At 44.1% G+C, this 25,090-nt stretch overlaps 1 protein-coding gene across 7 annotated transcripts; it reads right to left on the bottom strand.

Annotated features, from left to right (window-relative positions):
* Positions 1 to 423: 423 nt before the first annotated feature.
* FNDC7 (fibronectin type III domain containing 7) lies at positions 424 to 24,273 on the bottom strand. Of its 7 annotated transcripts, none has more exons than XM_083745844.1 (14): positions 24,189 to 24,273; positions 22,232 to 22,250; positions 19,952 to 20,209; positions 16,702 to 16,797; positions 15,779 to 16,033; positions 14,052 to 14,312; positions 13,238 to 13,495; positions 10,199 to 10,453; positions 6,407 to 6,664; positions 4,936 to 5,190; positions 3,468 to 3,722; positions 2,271 to 2,534; positions 1,366 to 1,395; positions 424 to 620 (listed from the first exon to the last, which is right to left on the bottom strand). In XM_083745844.1, the coding sequence occupies exons 1-14, from the start codon at positions 24,201 to 24,203 to the stop codon at positions 559 to 561; spliced, it is 2,541 nt and encodes an 846-aa protein (XP_083601970.1). In that variant the 5' UTR covers positions 24,204 to 24,273; the 3' UTR covers positions 424 to 558. The 7 variants fall into 7 exon arrangements, with proteins under 7 accessions (XP_083601970.1, XP_083601973.1, XP_083601969.1 ...); XM_083745847.1 differs by having other exon boundaries at positions 22,218 to 22,250; positions 24,189 to 24,269; XM_083745843.1 differs by lacking the exon at positions 24,189 to 24,273 and adding an exon at positions 23,552 to 23,732.
* Positions 24,274 to 25,090: the final 817 nt, after the last annotated feature.

A 25,090-nucleotide genomic window follows, 5' to 3' on the forward strand; every position in this document is an offset into this window, starting at 1 on the left:
TTTTATGTCTGGGCTTCATTTTACCCTTTCAGCTCACTAATAATTACCAAGCTTAATGGTGAAAATAAGTTGCCCCTCCTCCAAAACATAGAAGAGAAAACCTGTATCTTGAACATGTGGTAGTTGGCATTTGTCTTAGAGCTGGCAGTTTGTCTCATGTATTATGAAAAGGCTGTCAGTAATGGCTTCCCTTTAAGAGAAGGGATATCAGCCTTTTGTTGTGGCAATCACACAGCAGGTAGAAAGCTGGAATATAGAAAGCTCCTGTCTCCAAGACTGATGACTAGCCATCCTGATCTAATAGGTGCTGCAGGAGTCAATACAAATAATGGGAGCCAGTTGTGATGGTAGAATGACAAGAGGTTCTGCTTGGTAGCGAACAAGGAGGTTGCATTAGCTGTAGGGACAGAAGTTACTGCTGCATCAGTCTCAAGAAAGGACATGGCAGCCAGAGTGGTGTATTAGCCAAGGAACTGAAAGCCTCAACAATAGTATTAAATCTCAGTCCAAACACAAAACCGACTGAAATAATACTCTGATAAGTCTTACCTGCTTGGTTCATTCTCTCTTTTCCCGTAGCACTTGGTAATGTTCTGAACTTCGCTTTCCTCTGTAAATCACTGGAATATTATTCAAAATGTTTAAACACAGCAAGTTAGACTTGAGTAATTTTATTTTTAAAACTTCGTCTCATTTTTATCAATCCTACATGGGTAAAATGTAGTTTCCCAGCATTTTAGTTTGTAAAATGAGAAGTGCTGGGACTTGATTCCCTTGAGGACCATGCAACCTTCCTGATGATAGGTGGGGGAGGGGGGCACAGGGGGACTATTTTGACTCCTGAAGATCTTCAGGAAAATGCATAGGATGATGGTAATATTAGTAGACTAGAAATACTTGTATTGGAAATACATTTGCAGCTTGAGCCTTGACATAAGGTAGCTTTTAACATCTACCAATATTTAGATTGGTAATTGCCTCTTGTGGAGATTGTGTGAATCAATGTTTACCTCATGGTCAGGGTTCAGAAACTTGTATAAATTTGAGAACAAATTCCTCTAGAAACAAAAGTGATTGGTGTTTTGTTGCTGCTGTTGCTGATTTCCTTAAATGGCTGAAAATTGCTTTCGTGTTCCACTAATGAAGGCCTCTTGCTATAATCTGAGTGACACCGTTGGATACAACCCAAACTTTATTGACTATGATACATTTCTTTGCAAAAGGTATGGAAAATAAAACAGTGCAATTTGGCCTCTGATAAAATTGATTTTTAAAAAATAGAAACCCAAAAGATATTTAAAAGAATTTTCAGCTTAGGTAAAATATATTGATTTATTAGAAGAGGAATTTGATACAATCACTTACCCATTCCTACTGAACTTCCAGAGCATGTCACTAGAAAATGAAATTCAAAATTACATATATATATATATATATATATACACACACACACACACATATATACATATACACACACACACACACACACACACACACACACAGAGAGAGAGAGAGAGAGAGAGAGAGAGAGAAGGAATAATTGAATGGTGCTTTCCAAAGAGGATTTCACAATGTAACTTAGAAAAAAAGCATAACCAATTTGTTTTAATTTAAAGTGATGGTTTTAACTTGAAAATTCGAAAATGCAATGAATTGGAGTTTGACTAAGATTCAGTCAATAAACATGCTTCTAAATGGGTAGAAATTCAACAACAGCTGTTTTCAGAATAAATACCAATATTATATTACCTGTATGGAGAATGTAGCCCCACAAATCTGAATAATTCAGATCAGTCTTCACTGGCAAGCACATGTCTGGACTGGGGGGAGGGGATCGTTGACAAGCTGCTATAAGGATTTTCTAGAAATACTGTTAGCCACTGCAGTATCGGCAGCTCTATTGTGTTTAAAGGTAGCTAGACAGAAACCATAATCCATGCAAAAACGAGAGTCTTGCAGGACCCTAAAGTAGAATACATTTATTTTGGCATAAGCTTTTATGGATGAGTTGATTTCATCAGATGCAACGTGGCTAAGAGGAATAGAATGGAATCATGCCCACACACCTTCAGGTTTGCCATGCCACCATAACCCATCACCAAAACTGGCTGACAATGTCATGGAGATTTCATGTGATAAGAGCTCTGTGCAGCAGCCACCAAGTGTAGACTGTTTCAAGGAGTTTCCACAGTTTTAATTTTCTTCCACTATCTTAAGGCCCAGCTTCTGTCCCCTTTTGCCATTATTGCCAAAGGCCCACAAGTCATTACCTGAATATATCTTCTCAGGACAAAATGCAGGTTTTGATCCCTCGCTATCAGTTACAGGTGACACCACAACTGTATAGACATCGCCACAGGGTATCTCGGTAATATCACAATAAGTCAGGTCTGTGTTTGGTGTACAGGTGAAATTTCCTTTTGAGCCATAAAGATCTGTACTATAGTTGATTGAACCTTTGGATGTCTGCCAGTATACTCGTATGCCATTGTTGCCCAGTCTATATAGCTTAACCCCAGAAGGGCAGCAAGCACCTAAAGGAGGAAAATAACCAAGAATACTGAATTCAGTCTGCTCCTTCCTCTTGGGGGATAGACGAGAATTGAAATGGAGAAAATTTTCAGAATGTTCGAATAAAGTACCAGGTTCTCTCAAAGTGTAAGCTTTTAGGAGTTGTATAGGACAGTAAAGGATGTGGGTGGCACTGGGTTAAACCACAGAGCCTAGGACTTGCCGATCAGAAGGTCAGTGGTTCGAATCCCCGCGACGGGGTGAACTCCCATTGCTTGGTCCCTGCTCCTGCCAACCTAGCAGTTTGAAAGCACGTCAAAGTACAAGTAGATAAATAGGTACCACTCTGGTGGGAAGGTAAACGGCGTTTCCATGTGTTGCTCTGGTTTGCCAGAAGTGGCTTAGTCATGCTGGAAGCTGTCTGTGGACACTGGCTCCCTCGGCCAGTTAAGCGAGATGAGTGTCGCAACCCCAGTCGGTCACAACTGGACCCAATGGTCAGGGGTCCCTTTACCTTAGGACAGTAATCTAGGAATGGCTAGGCCCAGAAAACTGCAAGCAGCAGCGGATTCCCAGAAGTGAGCTTTTTCAGCCCTCTGGTTCCCTCTGAAAAGTCTCTCAAGGGTGTCATGGGACCCTTCTGAACAGTGCAGGATGGGATGGGGGGGGGTTCTGCTGTAGAAATAGGAAACTTGCCCAAAGCAAGGAGAGATGTCTCGCCTTGTTTTATGCAATGTTGTTTCCTCTGTTCTCCACAGCATTCCATAGTCCACACCACTCATGAGTCTTAACCCTCTGGAAAGAGGGGCACACGCAGGAAGGGAGGGTAGCCCCTTCTACAAGCTTTCGTCTAACTTCAGAATCCAAACCAATGAGCATAGTTTGAGCATTTAACCTGAGGGTGGAAATGTAGAAATACCATGCTGGTACTTAAAAATACATTTTCACATACTTACTAGAAGAAAATCCTTTGTATATGCAATCTGATGTTAAGCCTGTTTCACTGATCGCTTTGATAGACACACTGTAGTTGGTTCCACATGTAATGCATCCCAAGAGGCAATAGTTTTGGAGTGTGTGACACCTGGCACGTCCTTTGTGCGATTCCAGAATTGCTATGTACGTCTTTGCGCCAGTCCCAATAGACCAGCTGATGTTTGTTACAGACTGTGTCACTTGAGTTACTGTGAGATCCACTGGGCAGCAAGGTGCTTGAAAGAAGAAAATACCTAGTAAGTGATTGTATGTGTATTTACTCCATGCACAGAACTACATTCTTACGGGATATTTTGGCACTTTAGTTGAAAATTTAAAATTATTCCCAATTGCTGCCTGCATCACAAGCTTTTAACTGGTCACCATATTTTTTTACTTATTCATTGCAGTTTCTAATAGATATGAAGGACATATATCAGGTAAACAGAGAACAAATCGGGGGTTCTGTGGGGTGTCACGGACAAATAATAGGTTCAGGTATGCTGTTGCAGTACAGTCTGTAACAAAAGAAAGGAGCTTAGCACCATAAATAGTTTATGCCTTCCAAATTTCTATAGCAACCACTGATAAGGATATAAAGAAAAAGGTTCCAACAGGCAGACTAGCTGCCACCATAAATATACTGAAAATAAATATACTGTGCTGATTTTTTATATTTATTTGTTAAATACTACCCCACCCCCACTTTTTATTTCCTGCATCATATTTTTTTCTTTCAGTCACCCTAGATCAGGGATGGAGAACCTAGAACTACAACTCCCATCATCCATGGCCATTGGCCATTCTGGTTGGGACTGATGGACTCCAACAGCATCTGGAGGTTCCCCATCTCTGCCCCATATGGCCACCTACACGCATCAAGTGGAATAGTTTGCCCTGATAGCAGACATAAATCATTACTGAGACTAATTTTTTAAAATCTCCATGCAAACTATATGAATTCTTTAAAAATACACAGAAATTTTCATTAAATTTGGAAGTTGTTTAATAATCTACTTATTGATCCATGATACATCTTGGGTGGGATTTAGTGACTAGACCCACTGAAATTAATGTAGTACATGAGCAGAATGGAAGGCAGACTATAGGGGTGCCAAATTATGGCCTCACACAGAGTGCCACTGAAATCTGAAAGACTTAAGTTCACCCCTGGTACCCAAGGAGGCAGCATGAGCTGGTCCAATCACTAACTATATTTGATCAACTGTTTGTATATACTTTGAATATCCTTTGAAATACTGCAAGTACTATGACTCCCAATCTATCTTTGTGATACATAAGGAGAAGTCAGTGTTAGCCAGCAGATGTTGTATTTAGATATGGGCGACCTTGGTTCAAACTTCAGCTCAGATGATGAGCTGCTGTCCCCTGTTATAAAATGGGAGCGATACCTAAAAGGTAAATAACATCTCAGCAATTGTAACTTACCTGTCTCCAAAGGCACACTGTAACTAGGCAAGCTGTGACCTGCTTCTGTGCTTGCTACAGTGCTGACAGAGAACAGTGACCCACATGGAAGATTATGGATGGTGCATGAATTTCCAGAGCTTGCACAATGCCAAATTCCTGCCTCTCCTTTGGCAGTGACTGTGTACATTGCTTCATCATTATTGGCATGCCAGTGCACACTAATTACAGAAAGAGCATCCTTTGAGACACTTATTATTTCCGGACTACATGGAGCTGAAAGATTTTAGATGGAGCAAATTCAAACTGCATTCTTATTTATGGATTTTATGTTGCACTAAGACAGCTGTGGATTATTAAGAATCTATTATCTTAAAAAAACCCAGTGTTACAAAGGCTGTATCCTCTCTGTCCAAGGTTTGCTCTCCTCCCAAAACATTTCACTTAAATTTGCATGTGGGTGTATTTTCAGTCTTTAGAAAACCAACCTTGAAATAAATACATTCTACATAGCACAAACAGTTGAAAGTCCTAAAAGGTCTTAGGGTACCAAATTAGAGGGGTTAGTAGCGGCTTAACTGCCATAATGCCATAGTGTTTTATGTGCAAACTCAGGGGCACAGGGCAACAAGTTGTTGTACAATGCTGATATATAGAGCAAGGATGGGGAACTGGGGGTTTTCTATAAGTTGTTGGACTCCTTCATTCCTGACCATTGGCCATGTTGGCAGAGGTAGGTAGAGACTGGAGCCCAGCTTCATCTGAAGGGTCAGTTTCCCATTCTTGGTACAAACACCTGCCCAAAAACCAAAGGCATTAGATCCATGTTCTGTTTGGTTTGACAGACTAAAGTCAGGTTTTTTTTAACTCCTTTGAGACACAGTTGTTAGCAGCAGCAACAACAGCAATGAACATTTTTATTTGAAGTTGGCAGTAAATCATACTTAGCATTTAAATTACAAGAATGGCTAGGATTGCAGCTCTAAAAGAAACAGTGACCTAAAGTTTTGCAAATCAAAATGCCTACTGGAAATGTTAATCCCAGAGTCAAAACACACAGCTGGAGTGTACTTAAGATGTCAGAACAGCACAAACAAAACCATCCTGCATATTCAGAGCTAGTGTGTTGGGGGAATGCTATCTCAAAATGTCCCTGACATGTTAGGTTTATATATGCAAAATATTTTAAATGGGAGAGCACTTAAATATTTTATCTCCCAGAAGTGCAGTCTGGGAGTGGTGCAATCCAGTAAAATATACATGAGACTGATAAGTGTGCAAAACAGGTATCAGATTTTGAAACAGAAAGTCTGAACTGAGAAATTCCACTAGATATTTCCTTCCACTCAAAACAGTATGACAAATATACTCAGTTCAGTCCCAATAGTTCCAATATATGAGTTACAATGCAGTACTGATTCATCTTTACAGCTTGTACAGTTACTTTTTAACTTGTAAATTGAAACTTGTAAATTGTAAACTGAAATAGTACCTGTTGCCACGTGTTTAGATGTGCATGATGTATTGCTGCCTCTAATTTCACTGAATGAATAAACAGTTATATTGTACTGGGTGTTACACTGGAGTGCAGAAAGGGTGCAAACTGTCGCGGTATCATTGCATAGCAATTCATTGGTCCAATCCACAGCTTTGGTTTCATACATTTCAGCACCACGGACAGGAGACCAAACAATCTGAACTGTATCACTAGAAATGAACACTGGGTTAACATCACTGGGGCAGCAAGGTGCTAAAGGGAAAAAAGGGGAAATGCAGCAATATTTATTTTACTATTCATTCAATTTGCACACCACCTTTCATTGGCAGATCACAGGGCGGTTCACAACATAGAAATACATAATGACAACACAAAATATATAATAAAATGAAAACACAAGCAAAACAAACCAGTAACACCCCTTTCCCACTGATGCACAGAAGGCCATAGAATGTTAATCAGCCAAATACCTGGTTGAAGAGACGCATTTTCACCTGGTGCCTAAAGATATGTAATGAAGGTGCCAGGCAAGCCTCCTTAGGGAGTGCATTCTACAAACGAGTTGCCACAGTAACAGGAACAGCCCATTCGTGTGTTGCCACCATTTGGATCTCTCATGGAGAAGGGCCTCCGATGGTGATGGCAAGATCTGTGTCAGTTCATATTGAGAGAGGCGGCCCTTGAGGTATTGTAGTCCTGAGCCATTTAAGGCTCTATAGGTAAAAACCAGCACTTTGAATTGGGCCTGGAAACTAAACAGCAGCCAGTGCAGTCGGGCCAGGATCAGTGCAATATATAGGAATATATTAGAGGTTAACCAAATAGTTCTTGATGCAATGATTGTTATGTGAAGTATCTCAAAACAGACTCTGGGGCCCTGGGGTCTTCATCTCTGTACTATGCTGGTAGTTTAACAGATGGACTGCTGATCCACATTTTGCTGCACATCACTGCAGGTGGTGGGGATGCAGCTATTAACCCAGCAAGGCTCATATTATACAACACTAATAGGGTTACTGATGGTCTGTATTTTCTAGAATGGATTCAAATACATACCGATACTTTAAGTTTGCAGAATAAAGTGGATGAAAGCATTCTGTCACCCTAGCAGGACAAATCCACTTCCCCCAAAATGGTCTTTTTGCAGTCTGGAAAGTGTGGGAAGAGCTAACAACTAATGGGAAGTGTGAACACACCCCATAAAAAATTAGAACGGAGGCTCACTTAAGACTGGACAAAATCTACCCACCATGTACAGTAAGCTTTGTGCAAGCAATTCAAGATGAAAGCTGGATAAACAGGTTGTCTGGAGGAGAGATGAGACTAGCTTGCCTTCTTAGTCTGAGCCATTCATCCTCAGGGGCGCCGACTTATAAAAAATATTGGGGGGGGCCCATACTGGGGTCCTGCCCCGGGAAGTTTTATAAGATCCGCTCCCGGCCCATTGCTGCTGCTGCCGCTGCCGCCCGCCTCGTGGCCCCCTCGCCAGCTGAGGGAGGGAGAGAGACCGAGAAGGAGAGAGATGCGTGGTGGGCAAGGCAAGTGCCCGCCTCGCCTCCCACCGCCCCTCGTGCCGGCCGCCCCCTCCCCTCCCTTCCCCGCGCGCGCGCGCTCGCTCGCCCTCCTCACCCCAGCTCTTGGCCGTTCACCCCAGGAACTCGCCGCTGTTGGGGTTGTAGATGAACCTCCGCCACTCGGCCATAGGCTGGCTGAAGGGCTTCTCCTCCTCCTTGGCCAGAGAGAGAGAGAGAGAGAGAGGCTGGAAAGAGAGAGGGAGCTCGGCGGTTCGCGGGCGGCGGTTTTTCCCCTGCTGAAACAACAGCGGCTCCTCAGAACCGCTAAGTAACTCTCCCTCAGACGCCCGGCAGGAGAGCAGAAGAGAGGAAAAGGAAAGAGGGGCTGGGCCAGTCGCACGCACCGAGCAAAACTACTCGCGCCGCCTCTTTTACTACCGTAATAATTATTTGTTTTAACTCATTACTGAATGTATTTTAAAAGGTAACTATCATCAAACAAGGAGAATAAAAAATACCAACATAATTTTGTGATTTTACAAAGCATAATATAACTACCGTATTTTTCGCTCTATAACACGCACCTGACCATAACACGCACATCGTTTTTAGAGGAGGAAAACAAGGAAAAAAAACATTCTGAATGAAACAGTGGATGTATCATTTTTGTGCTTCATGCTGTGGCCACAGACATGTGATCTGATGGTGAATTTGGGGTGACCCAATGCAAAAATCCTGAGGATCCATGTGGATCCATGTTTTGTAACCACGTTTTTGCACCATTGCAGCCCCAGGCAACAGTGGGTGCGTGATTTTGGGGGGGGCAGGCTGTAGCCATGGACATGCTATGTGCTCTGATGGTGAATTTGGGCTGACCCAATGCAAAGATCCTGAGGATCCATGTGGATCCATGTTTTGTAACCACGTTTTTGCACCACTGCAGCCCCAGGCAACAGTGGGTGCGTGATTTTTGGGGGGCAGGCTGTAGCCATGGACATGCTATGTGCTCTGATGGTGAATTTGGGCTGACCCAATGCAAAGATCCTGAGGATCCATGTGGATCCATGTTTTGTAACCACGTTTTTGCATCACTGCAGCCCCAGGCAACAGTGGGTGCGTGATTTTTGGGGGGCAGGCTGTAGCCATGGACATGCTATGTGCTCTGATGGTGAATTTGGGCTGACCCAATGCAAAGATCCTGAGGATCCATGTGGATCCATGTTTTGTAACCACGTTTTTGCACCATTGCAGCCCCAGGCAACAGTGGGTGCGTGATTTTTGGGGGGCAGGCTGTAGCCATGGACATGCTGTGTGATCTGATGGTGAATTTGGGCTGACCCAATGCAAAGATCCTGAGGATCCATGTGGATCCATGCTTTTTAACCACATTTTAAGTGGGGAGGGAAGGAAAAACACAGAAGGGACACGGAGCAGGAGAGGGGTGTGCAGAGAAGCAGCTGGCTAAGAATGCAGGAGAGGGGTATAACAGGAGGAGGGAGGAAAGGAAGGCAAAAGTTTTCCCTCACCTACCCACCCAAGCCAGCCAGCTCGCGCGCTCTCTCTCCCTCCTGCACGGAGCACAGAGACACACTCTGCTTTCCCTCTGCCTGGAGGGGAGGGGCTTTCCCTGCTCTTTGTTCCGTTTGAGCAAACACAGCAAGGAAACAGAGCAGGGTGGGCAGTAAGACCCTGAGGCAGAATGCAGGAAAAATACGGTAATAATTTTCTTAAATTATTGGGGGGGCGGAGCCCCCCCAAACGAATTTTTGAGGGGGCTCGGGCCCCCTCAGGCCCCATGGAGTCGGCGCCTATGTTCATCCTTCGGGAACAGATAGTGAAGCTTTTAGAGCAGGGGTAGTCAACTTTTTTATACCTACCTCTCACTAATGCATATTTCTTGAGGGTAAAATTTCCTTACCGCCCACCAGTGCTCGATGGAAGGAGGATTCAGCTTGTGCTGTAGAACCCCCTACCGCCCACCTAGAACCCTGAAATGTCCACTAGTGGGCAGTAGGGACCAGGTTGACAACCCCTGTCTTAGAGTGCTAATTTTTGCTGGGTCACCTACGTGTCACCAGCCCTAACTGTTATGTAAAGATGAAGCTACTTTGTCTCATCTTGGAATCCCTTATATTCCATTTCATCTTAAAAACATGTGAATACACAAACACACAAGCACGGAGCTATTTCACCACTCAAAGCTTGTTTCTAGCTTTATATAATGCCATGCACATATACAAAATATACATGCAAAAAATAAACTGTCACTTACCTGTGGTATAGTTAAATATGTCACCTAATGGACTCTGCCCTGCCTTGTTATAGGCAAAGACACTAATAAAATAGGTGAAGCCACAGTCTGATTGGAAGTGACACTGGGTATGTGATGTGTTGCAGTGCACCTCCAAGCCATCATCGCTTTTCACAAAGACCACATAATAATCACCCAGGTCAACATCTGACCATGACACTGCCATGTAGCCTGGCTCATCCTCTTCAATTATTATACTTTCTGGAGCACAAGGCACTGAAAAGTCAAATTTTCAACAAAAATAATTATCATATTCTCATAGTTGAATAGTGCAGCTATGAGAAAACTCCAATAAGACCATTAGGAAATCCCCAACTGGTGCATAACCAATGGATTGGATATGCTTTTGTAGAACATCTGATCTAATAAGTCCACATGTGCTGAAGGTTTCAGCTCTTGCTGTGCCCCAGAGCACATGCAGCTAATTATAGTGACTGCAAAGATCAATCCATGCTGTGCAATTTGCACAGCAGATTTAATTATCAGTAGAAGCTTTTGAAGGAAAAGATACCTGCCCTTTCCAGGGATATTAGTAATCGCACTTATGAGCAAAAGCAACAGCACTAACCCAGAAGCAGAAGCATCTATCACAAGCCTGCCTTTATAATTTAGCGTGCATTTTTCAATTTAGGACTATTTCATTAAGCAGCAGCAACATTGATGGGTATTTTGTGTGTTAGGAGGGAATCATCTACACACACATACCAAAAATCTGAGCTGCGTATTGAGAAACGGATTTGTGTGCTAAGCCTGTCTCAACACCTGAAAGGTGGAGAAGTAGGTGGAGTTTGTACCTTTTATTCCACACCCACCTTTTGAACATTGCTGTGCGGTTTGTTTGCACATATTGATCTTGCAATCACCTTCTGGTACGAAAATGATCAGAAAAGGGAACGGGTGCAGACAGGCTTGAAGACTCAGACATACATAGAGACTGCAAGATTCAGAAATACACTGAAAGCATGAACATCTGAGCCATTTCAAAACTCATGCAAATGAACCCAGCAAAAATGGTTCCTGATTTGCTTCCTGTTTGCAGACTTCAAATAATCTCCTTCACTTCTATGAACATAGGATAAAGACAAAGTGTCTGTCTAACCCTGCGTACTATTTCCAACAGTAGCCAGCTAGATGCCTCTCAAAGGCCCAACAGCAAGACATAAAGACAATAGCCCTCCCTCTGTTGTTTGTCCCCAGCATCCGATATTCAATTATATATACAGCAGGGGACTAGGGCCAGATGGCAAGATCTGGAGGACCAAAGGTTCCCCTTTCCTGAAACACAGTCATTGAAATAATAAATTGCAATAAGTTTGCAACATTTGTTTTTTTCTGTTCCTTAGACAAGACAAATGGTGAAAAGTTTCTCAAAATCAATTTCCTCTACTAAACCCATCTTTTTATAAACATCTATTGTACACCATTTACCGTATTTTTCGCCCCATAAGACGCACTTTTCCCCCTCCAAAAATGAAGGGGAAATCTGGGTGTGTCCTATGGGGCGAATGCAGGCTTTCGCTGAAGCTTGGAGAGCGAGAGGGGTCGGTGCGCACCGACCCCTCTCGCTCTCCAGGCTTCAGGAAGACATCCGCAGCCTGGGCAGCCCTGCAGGAGGTCCGGCAGGGATGTCTAGGCTGCGGATAGCAGCCTGCTTCCTGGAGCGTCGGGCACCCTGAAAGCAGAGCGCCCGGCGCTTCGGGAGCACATCGGCAGCGTGGGGAGCCCTGCAGGGGTTCCCCGCAGGGCTCCCCACGCTGCGGATAGCAGCCTGCCGCCCGGCGGGCGGAGCGCCCTGAAGCAGAGTGCCCCGCGCGCCGGGCAGACATCCGCAGCGTGGGGAGCCCTGCAGGGGTTCCCCGCAGGGCTCCCCACCTGCGGCGGGCGGAGCGCCCTGAAGCAGAGCGCCCCGCGCGCCGGACAAACATCCGCAGCGTGGGGAGCCCTGCAGGGGTTCCCCGCAGGGCTCCCCACGCTGCGGATAGCAGCCTGCCGCCCAGCGGGCGGAGCGCCCTGAAGCAGAGCGCGCCGGGCAGACATCCGCAGCGTGGGGAGCCCTGCAGGGGTTCCCCGCAGGGCTCCCCATGCTGCAGATAGCAGCCTGCCGCCCAGCGGGCGGAGCGCCCTCAAGCAGAGCGCCCCACGCGCCGGGCAGACATCCGCAGCGTGGGGAGCCCTGCAGGGGTTCCCCGCAGGGCTCCCCACGCTGCGGATAGCAGCCTGCCGCCCGGCGGGCGGAGCGCCCTGAGCAGAGCGCCCCGCGCGCCGGGCAGACATCCGCAGCGTGGGGAGCCCTGCAGGGGTTCCCCGCAGGGCTCCCCACCTGCGGCGGGCGGAGCGCCCTGAAGCAGAGCGCCCCGCGCGCCGGACAGACATCCGCAGCGTGGGGAGCCCTGCAGGGGTTCCCCGCAGGGCTCCCCACGCTGCGGATAGCAGCCTGCCGCCCAGCGGGCGGAGCGCCCTGAAGCAGAGCGCCCCGCGCGCCGGGCAGACATCTGCAGCGTGGGGAGCCCTGCAGGGGTTCCCCGCAGGGCTCCCCACCTGCGGCGGGCGGAGCGCCCTGAAGCAGAGCGCCCCGTGCGCCGGACAGACATCGGCAGCGTGGGGAGCCCTGCAGGGGTTCCCCGCAGGGCTCCCCACGCTGCGGATAGCAGCCTGCGCCTGAGGCAGACATCGGCCAGCCCCACAAGCTCAGGGAGGCGCAGCGCCGTTCCTCGACCTGGTTCGGTTTCCCCGACCTGCTTTTGGGGGGGAAATAAAGGGGAAAAATTTTTTCCTTTATTTCCTCCCAAAAAAACTACGTGCGTCCTATGGGACGAAAAATACGGTACTTGTCTTTTCCCCCTACGCAATTATTTTCCTTAAAAGAAAGCAGAAACTATTATCTCTTTACCCTGACACCTATCATCCACTGGCAGTTGTATTAAGCTTGTGGTATTCTTCAAAGCATACACTCCTCCATATACCATGAACAATGCATATGAGCTGCTAAAGATCACCTACCAGTCCTGAAAGTCACAGCCTCTGTAGGTGTGCTGGAACCAGCCTCATTGCTTGCTACAACAGACAGGGAATACTCTACCCCACACTCAAGCGATGGAATAGTGCAGGAACTGGACACTGTACTGCAGTTTACTCTGGAGGTGCCGCTGTGGGCTGCAATGAGGTAACTGGAAGCACCTTCTGCTAGCGTGAACGAAACAGCAGCTCTCAATGCTCCACTGTCAAAAACTACTTGAACATCTTCTGGTGCATGAGGCCCTAAAACAAAACAAAATAACAAAATAAATCTCTCGAATAAAAATAAGGCTGAATGGTGTTTCAGACACAAATGGTATATATGTATCTGGATTTCTGGTGCTGATTTCATGTGCATGGTTTTGTGCTTGACTTTAATAATGCACAGGGAATATATGTAACTCCTCTTTTATTAGGTCAAATCCAATGAAATCCTCATACTAGCAGAATGCTCATACAGTGGAACTCTCCTGTTTCTCCCCCATTCACTGCCTGCAGCCCTCTCAAATCTGCTCCAGAGGGTTGGGGAAACCACCAGAGCAGATATCGGAGGGGTGCAGCGGTGTGCAGCAGGAGGAGAGGCATGCAATGACTTCATTGGATAAAACCCACTGTCTCCAATGGCCAGGACAAATTCACGCAGTTACATTTGAAACTAAAAAGTCATTCAAACGCTTTTCCCTTTCATTTTAAGTCCATGAGTAGTGCCATAGGTGTAAACCTTTCTTTACTGATTGTCACATTTATCTGACTCCTCCTTGACAGCAAGTGTTGGCTTGGCTTTCCAGCTTCCTCTTACTTGTTCTTTGGTTGTAGGTGAAGTCATCTCCAGGTATCCCATTAGCATCCCAAGCATGTGCCTTGATAGTATAGAGAGTTCCTGGGTCTAGACTGGAAAATATCAGGGAGTTGTTTGTGGTGTTTTCTTTCAACATGGTCCCCAAACCATCAGATCTCATGATAGACACAAAGAATCCAACAGCCATATATACAGCTCTCCAACTCACAACAATGTTGTCATAACTTTGGGAACTTGCTGTCAGGATTGGTGCAGCGAGAACTGTGAATAAGCAAAAAGATACATTAGGTTTAGTTTGATTTTGTGCCTGTGCAGATGTGGACAATATATGATTCTATGTTTGCATCATTAGAGATGTTTCCCAGTTGATGATTTGTACTCAGGTATGCATAGCCGAGTACAAAATAAATGCATGGTATACACCTATCAATTGTGAAGCAAGCATACAAATAACCACAGTTCAGTAAACATTCCTTGTAAAATGAATGGCAGGGATGGTCCAATACTTTAATTGCTGCTGCCTCCCCGTCAGACAAAAATAGATCATGAGGAGGGTCCATACAGTGGTACCTTGAGTTAAGTACTTCATTCGTTCCGGAGGTCCGTTCTTAACCTGAAACTGTTCTTAACCTGAAGCACCACTTTAGCTAATGGGGCCTCCTGCTGCCGCTGCGCCGCCAGAGCACGATTTCTGTTCTTATCCTGAAGCAAAGTTCTTAACCTGAAGCACTATTTCTGGGTTAGGGGAGACTGTAACCTGAAGCGAATGTAACCTGAAGCGTATGTAACCTGAAGCGTCTGTAACCCGAGGTACCACTGTATAGGGAAAATACATTCAAATGATCTCTTCCAGTGTCATATGGCTATTAATTGAACAACACAGACAATAGAAAAGACTTCTAAAAAGCTCAAAGCGGGATGGGGTGGGGTAGGTGCCTAAGTGTTAAATAATATTCACCAAGTTCCACTGTCTGGAAAGGCCCAGGGAAACAGTAGAACAGTTTCATGCTCCTTAGATGCCAAGATTTTGAAGAGGAAACAGCAAGGTTGTTGTTGTTGTTTACCTGCAACCACTGGTTTTCACAAACAAAGTTTCAAAGCAACTTCAGAAGATATAATACAGATAAGATCAATTAAAATGCAGAGAATTTAAATCCAATACAAAATTGTTAAAAACCTCATCCAACATTACAATAATGAAAAGTCCCAGCCTACCTACTAAAATATGAGAAGCACAGTAGAGGGTCGCTTAATTTGCAAAGACCTGTATAATAAATATATATATTAGCCTGGTGCATAAAAAACTGACAGTGAAGGTACCAAGTGTGCTTCCTTGGAGAGAGCATTCCAAAAACGGGGGGGCCACCACTGTAAAGGCTCTTTCTTGCATGGTAATGATCCTGCGTCAAAAGCCAATGAGGGACCTAGAAAGATAAAAAGGAGGTATTCTCCCTGTTGATTCCAAGAAATAGAGAAGTATCTGAAGAAGTGTGCATGCACACGAAAGCTCATACCAAGAACTAACTTAGTTGGTCTTTAAGGTGCTACTGGAAGGAATTTTTTTTGTTAAGAAATAGAGAGTTAGTCAAGGTTATTAGTGTAGTCTTCCTTCCAAACCTAAATCAGAAGTCAGATTAAAATGAACGAGGAAGGACGTGAAACAATTCGGTTGCGAATGTATCCTTAATACCTAACATATGCGGTGTCTAAATGAGATGAAAAGATACCTGTCTTTGCTTTCTTTGAAGGTGAAGGCTGGCTTCTTCCTCCGGTGTTTATAGATCGGATTGTGATTTTATACAGTGTAGCAGCCTTCAGCCCAGTCACAGTGCCTGGTGAGTTTGTGACTACCGTTTCAATGAATGATTCTCCATCCTGTGCTGTCAGCAGGTAACTTGAAGCCCCCGCGACAGATGCCCATTCCACTGTGATACTGTTACTCAATTTTGAATAAGCTTGTTCAATAGTCGGAATCTCAGGAGCTTAAAAAACAAAAAAAAAGAGGAATAACATGTTGACATGCAAGGGCATGACTTTGCATAGCTGAATGTGCCTGTTTATTCCCAAAGTATCGGCTCCGGAAGGACATGGTTTTGATGGCTCTCTTTTCATTTCTCATTATTCTGTTGGTAACACATATTAGTTTAGCAGTCTCTAGTGCGAGAACAAGACAGGCAATGTGTGCCTTAAAATTGCATTCCTCTTTATCCTGGTAAGCACAGGAAAAGCACTTGAGCGGTATAGAATAAAACATTACTAGGACCTGCAGGCATGCTAAGGGTTCCTAACTCACACACATCATTTAGCCAGAGGTTTTGGTACTCTGCAACTTATGGCACAAAGCCATTGTACAAGTATGACTGTACTGGCCATTGGCACAGCAGCATCTGGTACATTGCTGGATGATTTATTCATTTGGATTGGACAAAGTCATTGGGCAGTTCCAGGGATGAAGATGGGAGTCACATCTGTACTGCACTCCAATGGAATAGGCTTTAGCCCCTTTGGAGCCCAGAAGGCTGGGAAATGTACAGATCCATAGTTAAAACAGATTACACACATCAGTAGTTTTCAAACTGGGTTCTGGGAAATTATTGGAAGCCACTCAGGAGGTCCTCAGTGACAACCTCAGTAGGAAAGACAAGCTTACCTGAGGACAGCTTGCTGACCAGGAATGACCTCTGCAATGTGGAGCCACAGTGAAGTGTTGGTTGTGTTCTAGAAGAGGGACACAGTAGAATGCATGCTTTGCATGCAGAACATCGCAGGCCCAGTCAAAAAGAATCAGGCAGCAGATAGTGCGAAAGACCTCTGCAAGAGCCTCTGGAGAGCTACTGTCAGTCAAAGTTGACGAGAACCTGCTCGTCATCAGTAAGAATCAGTCTCACACAGAGATGGGTTGAAGAATTCTGGCTGCCTCAGAGCAGCCTTTTTTGTGTAAAGTCCGAAAGATACAAAATACAAGGAAGGCAACTTGTTCTAAGCAAGCAGATAAGGACAGTGCCATGCCATCACACCAGGCCACGTAGCCCATCAGGCTATGCTTACGTGGGCCAATCATTAGGACAGCATGAGCTATTCACCCGCTGATCATGCTCCAAGGATGCTTTTAGCTATGAAATCACCCTGCAATAATAAGAACTTTGCTCATGCTCTTATGTACAAGCAATCATTTCCCCACACAAAGTATTATGGGCTACATGGACAAATAGTCTGATCTGGGCCTGGGTAATTTGCTTGTGTCCCTGTAAGAACAGTGCTTCATGCTGTAACATTGGAAGTGGGACCATTTACACAATGTAGAACTGAACCTCTCCAAGTGTAAGAGTGAAATAAATTACTGAAGCATCCCCACTTTTAATTCAGATAAAAATTATTCAATATAAGCAGTCTGGAAGTACTGCAGTAGAGCTTTAAAAACAAAACAGGAGGAGTAAGAGCCTATAACATGGCTGTAAGTGACGTATACACTGTTTAACTAAATTAAGAAATAACATTAAATAAAATTAAATTAAAAGGCATCTAAAATGTAAGCTTGTGTTTTGAAACACAGCCAGCAATTTCATAACAAATAAAAATAGGGTTTCAGAGAGTTTGGCAATATTACAGGAGCTGTTCTTCTGCAAGCACAACAAGCTCTTAATGAACAATATTTCCATTGTATTAAGCCAAGACATTCTTTCATTCAGTGCTATTCAGCCAGCTGGTCAGATATGTCCTCCTTTCCCACCATGTGTAAGTATGCAAAGCATTCTTTAAAAAAAAATTAATAAAGAAGCATTTCTATCCATTTCTCAGATGTTGGCACAGTGATCAGAACTGTATCAGGCCTGATGCCACCACATGAAAGCAGTGGAGCCATCATGGAATCCAATGGATCCCTGACTGCCTCAGTCGCTCCCTCTCTCCAACCCATTTTGGGACCTTCCACTGTGGCACTTCCACTAGTCCATTCAATGGGCAGGAAAGGGTGCTCTGTACCAGTGGAATGGCACCAGCCTCACTCTGTAGGCAGAGACTTGCAGGAATAGGCAGAGCAATGCCTCTGTGCAATCCAAACTCCCTCCCCCAGCCTGGTGCAAAAGGGATTTGTAATCAAATGCCCACATCTGGCAAAGTTTCACAGTGCCATTGGTGCAATCCTGCTCATAGTTAGGCTGCTTATGTCTCACTGACTTTGATAGGATTTTTAGCATGGTCCTATGCATGCATACCTAGAAGTACATCCCATAGAGTTCCATGGTTGTTATACAGTGGTACCTCTGCTTACATACTTAATTCGTTCCAGAGGTCCATTCTTAACCTGAAACTGTTCTTAACTGAAGCACCACTTTAGCTAATGGGGCCTCCCGCTGCTGCTGCGCCACCACTGCACAATTTCTGTTCTCATCCTAAAGCAAAGTTCTTAACCCGAGGTACTATTTCTGGGTTAGCAGAGTCTGTAACCTGAAGCATATGTAACCTGAAACGTATGTAACCCAAGGTACCACTGTATACGATTTCAGCCTTATGCAGCTTGACTATATTCAGAAAAGCAGCATTTTTATTTTTATTTTTCTGTTAAAGATTCAGTAGAATATAATAATATAAGATTGAAAAAGCCTGGTAGCTTTTATTGGGACTATAGAAGAATATGTAAATCAACTCTGTTTATTAAAACCAGGAGTGGGAAACATTTTTCAGCTGGGAAGACCACTTTATTTTGTGAGCAGCTTTACAAGCCGCACATGTTAGGAGCAGGCAGGTGCAGAAGCAAAAGTGGGACGAGTAATGGGCATGACTTACCTTTGTACTGTAGGCTACATTTGAGGCATGCAAAAGCCAGAGGTTCTCTCTCTCTCTCTCTCTCTCACACACACACACACACAAAACCCTCTTTCCTGGCCAGCAAGAAGGCGGTAGAACAGGGATGGCAAAGGATGGCCATCCTGATACATTTTGGCACCTGAGGTGAACCACAAAATTGTGAGGCCCCCATGCCAGGGAAGGAAGGGTAAGTGAAGATCTACGTCAGGAACAAAGGGGAAATATCTTCATCAGGACCAAGGGGGTGAGTAAGTTCTACATTAAAAGGTAAAAGGTAAAGGTCCCCTGGATTTAACCATCCAGTCAAAGGCGACTATGGGGTTGCAGCGCTCATCTCGCTTGCAGGCCAAGGGAGCCAGCATTTATCCACAGACAGCTTTCTGGGTCATGTGGCTAGCATGACTAAACCACTTCTGGCATAACGGGACACTGTGACAGAAACCAGAGCACACGGAAACGCTGTTTACCTTCCCGCCACAGCGGTACCTATTTATCCACTTGCACTATTGTGGTTTCAAACTGCTAGGTTGGCAGGAGCTGGGACAGAGCAATGGGAGCTCACTCCATGGCAGGGATTCGACCCGCCGACCTTCTGATCGGCAAGCCCAAGAGGCTCAGTGGTTTAGACCACAGCGCCACTCGCTTCCAAAGTTCTACATTGGGAACAAGGAGGGGGGAATCAAATCAACCTTACCCAATGGCTGTTGTGGGGTAAGGGAAAGAAGCACACTCTGAACTGTGCTAGGAGGGTCCAGCCCCCCAGGAGACCCCAGGGGACAGACCCAGCCATTTGCTCCCCAAGGGCAGGAGGAGACCATCATCTTCTCTTATTGCTATAGAGGCGGCATGGGGCTCGGGGACTCCTGAGGAAAAGGCAGATCTGGCCTGCAGCCGGAAATGCATTCTTTAGAGGCCAGAACTGCTATCCCTGTGGATCCTGCCACACAAGACAGTCGCCTCACCTTGCCTCATCAGTGGGCTAGTCATGGTGTGGCCTCAGGACAGGTTGTGGCCTATGGAGAGGCCAAAAGCCAGATAGAGAGGCCCCTAGGCCTGAGGCTCCCCAACTCTGTTTTAAACCATCTCATACTAACCCGTTAACTGCATAGTCTGAGCCTCAGCCAGTATAACTCCATTCTTGTCTATGGCGTCCACTTTCACAGTGTGGATTGTGTTGGGAGCTAGAGATACAAGAGCACCTACAAGTGTGACACCACTGAAACGGGCTGACGAGGAGTGTCCCACTGTGTTCAAAGGGGTTGCCATGGCTCTATATGAAAAGGCTCCGGGGAATTTGGGCCACTGGAGATAAACACTTCTTGACGTCACATCGTAAACGGATACAGTGAAACCTGCAAAAGTATACACATGAACAGTCAATCTCCTTACCTTGCAACGCAATAGTCACTGGGAGTTGTCCGATTAAAATCATACTCAAGAGTAGTCTCACTGAAATCAAAGGGCTTTTAAACCACTGATTTCAGTGATCTGCTCTGTGATTTAGTTGGCTATCACTCATAGGCTACAATCTAGAAAGGTGGGGGAAATATCAACACCAGCAGTAAGATTATTAGTCATTCCCTACACCCATGGAATTTTGGGAGCCTATAATTTTGTAAGGAAGTTAGGTATTTCTAACACAACTACAAGTTTCCTGGATTTTTTTTTTTTTTAAGGAAAGCTCTGGAAGTTAAACTGGTATAAAACTAAAAGGCATTTGTTGTGTAGTTATTCCTGTTAATTCATGGGTTTGTAATTACTAGCTTCACATGCAAATTGTTATTATTTTGGAACCTAATGCAACCTACACACTTTAAGTCCAATCCAAATAACTTTATTGTACTAGCCATTGGCCGTGACAAATCTGAATCAAAAATGAGTACAAGCAAAAGGGTTGCCATGCCACAAATAATGATCTCTGTTTAGATCTCTGCATCTCCCTTACAGTTCACTGCTATATTGTCCAGGGTCTTCTTTCTGATCTTTTTGGCTCCCAAAGCAAAAAGGGCGACTTTATGAATCACTGAAGTGTTTACATCGCTAAGAAGCTATAGGATCCTCTCTGCTGGGGAGAGACATCTTTCCTGTATGGATGGTAAGGTGAAAAATCATCTCCTGGGTCCAATGTATAGTGGGCAATATAGTAAATAGTGCAATATGTCTTCCACCTGCGGTTGCCCACATATACAGAGTCCGCCTTCCTATGGTATCCTGTTATATCATCCGTCTAGGTCGGCGGAGGGTATAGCTTGAAAATGCAGCTCAGTAAAAGCTAAGTGAGGCTGGCTGGAGATTCGACAGGTAACTGACTCTAAAATGGACTGTTATTAGAAGGGGGAACAAAGGGGAGCATTTAGAGGATATGATTGCTTGCAGATCACGTCGTGATTCTGTCCAATGGCACCAATTCCTTAATTGGCATTTGTCCGTGGATATAATCTCTAGCTTATGGAAATAATAAGAGTTCCAATAATGTTGGGTGTTAGATTTCCACCATTGGCTGTTTTCCAATTCCTCATTGCACAGGGCTGGCAAGCACTCGCAAGGCATGAAGGACGGTCTTTACAAGTCATTAAATATGGTGCAATCAGTTATTGCAGTTAACGTTGGCCATCCAGCTTCCGTGCTTAAGAGTGAGGCTGCTGTTCCCTTGGGTAAGGAAAACAGTCTCTTGGGGAAACTGGTTTTGCACCATTTCTAGCCCTTTAATAGCACTCCCACCCTCGCCCCTTGTCTTTAGGATTATGGCCACTGTTTTACTAACTCACAGCATGATCCTAACCATGTGATTTGTACCTATTGACTACTTACACTAGGTAGTTATGCTAATAACAGAACAATATTTATTAAACTGTAAGAGCATAATCCAAACCCCCACTTTCATGACTGGGCAGGAGAATAAGGTTTAGGATGGTGTGCAGGTATATTGGGGGACTCCACTCCAAACTTTGCCCAGCCATCTTCATCCAGGTAGTTCTACTAGTAGCAGAATATGGGGAGACCCAAAATGGGATGTTTTGGGGATGGGGGTATTAGTGGCTTCAAATCTGCCAGGTTCAAAAACCTGCTGGATTTTAAAAGTTGTGTAAACCCAAGTGGCCAGATTCTTAAATCCTTCTGCCCCACTGTCTGTCCTAGCCCACAGTGCTTCAGATGCAATAATGGAGCCACACAACTTTGCTTCTTCCTGCATTTGGATTACTATGCCTGACTGCTCTCCAATACCTTGGAGCAAGCCCTACTGAACTCAGTGGGACTTCCTTACTGTTGCATTGTGTTGCACAATAAGATGTCTACCAAACACGGGCTTTAATTTTCTCCTGGGGCCCACTAAAAAGAATAATGGCAAGAGAAAAATACCTGTCAGATTTTACCTGTGTTCGCTGAAGGAATCTGTAAAAGATGGTAGAAAATTAGTAACACAGAGAAAAACTCTTTTCAGATTTCCCTCCCCCCCCCTTAACAGCAGATTCCTAAGCAGTTTACTGGTAAGTAAGTCCTAGTATGTTCTATGGGATTTATTACCTAGAGTTTAGGATTGCAGCATTACAGTCCATTATTTTCTTGAGCAAAACAAGCACAAAGAATGATCACAATCATATATTATTTTATTCTGGCTTGTTAAATCCACGCCTTCTACAAAGCTATTGATGAGATTTGACATTGGTGTGCAGATCACATTATGAATTCAACTTTCTCTCCTGAATCTGCCTATTGATCCAGAAAGGGAAAGTTTCCAGTTGTGGACAGACAGGCATTCTAATCTCAAACACATTAGCTGGACGTATATCCCATTGTTTTCAATTAAAGTTTCATCCCCATAATCTATCAAATCTGACAGGAGAAAACCTCATGCACAAGAAAACTTCCATCTCATATTGCTGATGTAGCTGCCTATCTAAATGCAGATTCCCATCTCTAGCAAGAAGATGTGTATTTTGATGTGAAAAGGAATGCAATGTGCACTGGAGGCCACTGGTTCTAAGTGCACTAGCTGAAAACCTGAGAGTCAGGATTCAGTGGAGCAAACTACCTGATCAAATTTACTTCTGACAAGCTGAATGGAAAGCCACAAGAGAAAACCTACTAGGAAGTATGGGAAGGGCCATGGCTCAATGCTTTGCATGCAGAAGCTCCCAGTTTCAACTCCTGGCATTTGAAGGTAGGGCTGTGAACATCCTAGGTGAGAGCCATTGCCACTTAGCATAGATAATATAGACCAATTGTCTTACTCAGCTTCCTAAATAAATAGCCACCAAATAAATGAACTAAGGTCTCATAACTCTGCTTTCCATCCAGGGTTCTAACAGCAAGAAGAGATTTCGGAAATACAAATTAATCATTATTACCAGCATCACAGATTAAACAAACTTTTAGCCAATTGCAATATACCTTTCAAACTGTTCGTGGATTGAAACTGCCTGAGTTTTGAAATGGCAATAAAGATGTGTTTTCCTGTTGCATGGTCTTACAAGAGGTTTGCACCAAATAATACATAGAAAATAAATAATTAAGTAATTTATTGGCAAGATATTACAATTAACATGTTTTGACTCAAGCTGCACATAGCCAGAGCAAAACCATTCAAAAACAGGAGTATTTTTTTTAATATTGAGAATAAATTTAAATTTATTAATTCAATAGGCAGCAAGTTATTTCTGAAAATGCTTAAGAGATAAACTGTTTGGACTTACCATTTTAATGTTGATGAAAATTAATCCAGAAAATATAAAATGTTTACATCTTCTGCCAATCATTCTTCAAGCTGGACTTCTAATTCCCAGTTCACTTACAGATATAATGAGATTACCAGCCAGAATTTAACAAAAGAATAAGCTTCCCACCCAAAATAATCAGTAAGTCTTGGAGGCAGTGAAAGCATTCCAAGTTTGTAGCTCCTCCTCTAGCTACAGCTAGCCTATAAAAGCTGGATTATTGATTGACTCCAGTTAAGCATTCTTGCCTATTTTGTTTAATCAAATACAATTATTTATGACAGTTAGCTGAATAGTGAGGCAAATGCTACACTCCACTGCTTCTGTCTGTGACACATAATTTTATTGACTGATAAAAGAATTGATCCAAGTTCTTAACCAGAAGAGTCTTCAGTTCCTTAGCCTGCAATCCTCTACATGTTTCCCTTGCAGTCCAAATGAATTCAATAGGGCGTACTTTTGAATAGATATGCATAGATTTGTACTATAATACTGTTACACCTCCCGATTTCCCACTTGAATGTACAGTATGCTTAACTGTCATTCCCTCTTTCGATGGGAAATATTTATGGTCTCCTAAGTAGCTGATTTCACATATAAAAAGACATGTGCTTACTGGCTGGCACAGCATAACAATGCAGTAAACCAGGGGTCAGCAAACTTTTTCAGCAGGTGGCCGGTCCACTGTCCCTCAGACCTTGTGGGGGGGGGCAGACTATATTTTGAAAAGAAAAAGAAAAACAGAATGAATTCCTATGCACCACAAATAACCCAGAGATACATTTTAAATAAAAGCACACATTCTACTCATGTAAAAACACGCTGATTCCTGGACCGTCCGCAGACCAGATTTAGAAGGCGATTGGGCAGGATCCAGCCCCCGGGCCTTAGTTTGCCTACCCATGCAGTAAACAGTTTTACTGGAGAAGGAGCAAGGATGTGAACGCACAATCAAATGTCAAGCAATATGCCTCCCTCTCCCTTTCCTTGTCACAAAATGTCACAGTCTTGTTACTCCCTCCCCCTAAGTGTGTGACATACTTTCTGAATGAACCCTTTTGTTCAATAGCCACAAGAAATCTGGCAAACAGTAGAAGTGCCATTTCAGATTTCAGCAGAGGGCAATTTTAGTATGGGCTAGAAGATTCTTACAATGTCTCCCTTGCTACCCTGGGAGCCTTTATAAAATACCTGCTCTGCTCCAGAGGAAGAACTGAGGGGGGAGAGATGGCAAGCAATGGCTTTCCCACCTGTCTTGCCCCACCCTCCAGCCCTGGGAGCCTTTCCCAGACCATGACTTTGAAAACAGCAGAAGCAGCTGGGAAGAGAGGAGTTCTTAAAAATAATTTTATAAGTTATGCATCCATGTTTCGCCATTTGATCCTTCGACATGGTTTTGTATGTTTTGTGGTATTTTATGCATTGTGATTTGCTGTTATTTTTTATTGATTACAGATTAGTGATTTTTTATTGTAACTGATAAGTGTAAACTGCATAGTTATTATTTGCTGATGTTTA

This window comes from Podarcis gaigeae, assembly GCF_964106915.1.
Source record: "Podarcis gaigeae genome assembly, chromosome: 6".
Taxonomy (NCBI): domain Eukaryota; kingdom Metazoa; phylum Chordata; class Lepidosauria; order Squamata; family Lacertidae; genus Podarcis; species Podarcis gaigeae.

Bases quoted from the DNA above. Each gene is read 5' to 3' on its own strand.
- FNDC7 (XM_083745843.1), bottom strand. From the start codon at position 23,614: ATGATTGGCAGAAGATGTAAACATTTTATATTTTCTGGATTAATTTTC. The intron at 13,496-14,051 runs GTAAGAGGAAGC...GTTTTGTTTTAG, and splicing joins CACCTACAACCAAAGAACAA to GGCCTCATGCACCAGAAGAT. The intron at 621-1,365 runs GTAAGTGATTGT...ATAATATTCCAG, and splicing joins TGGAAGTTCAGTAGGAATGG to TGATTTACAGAGGAAAGCGA.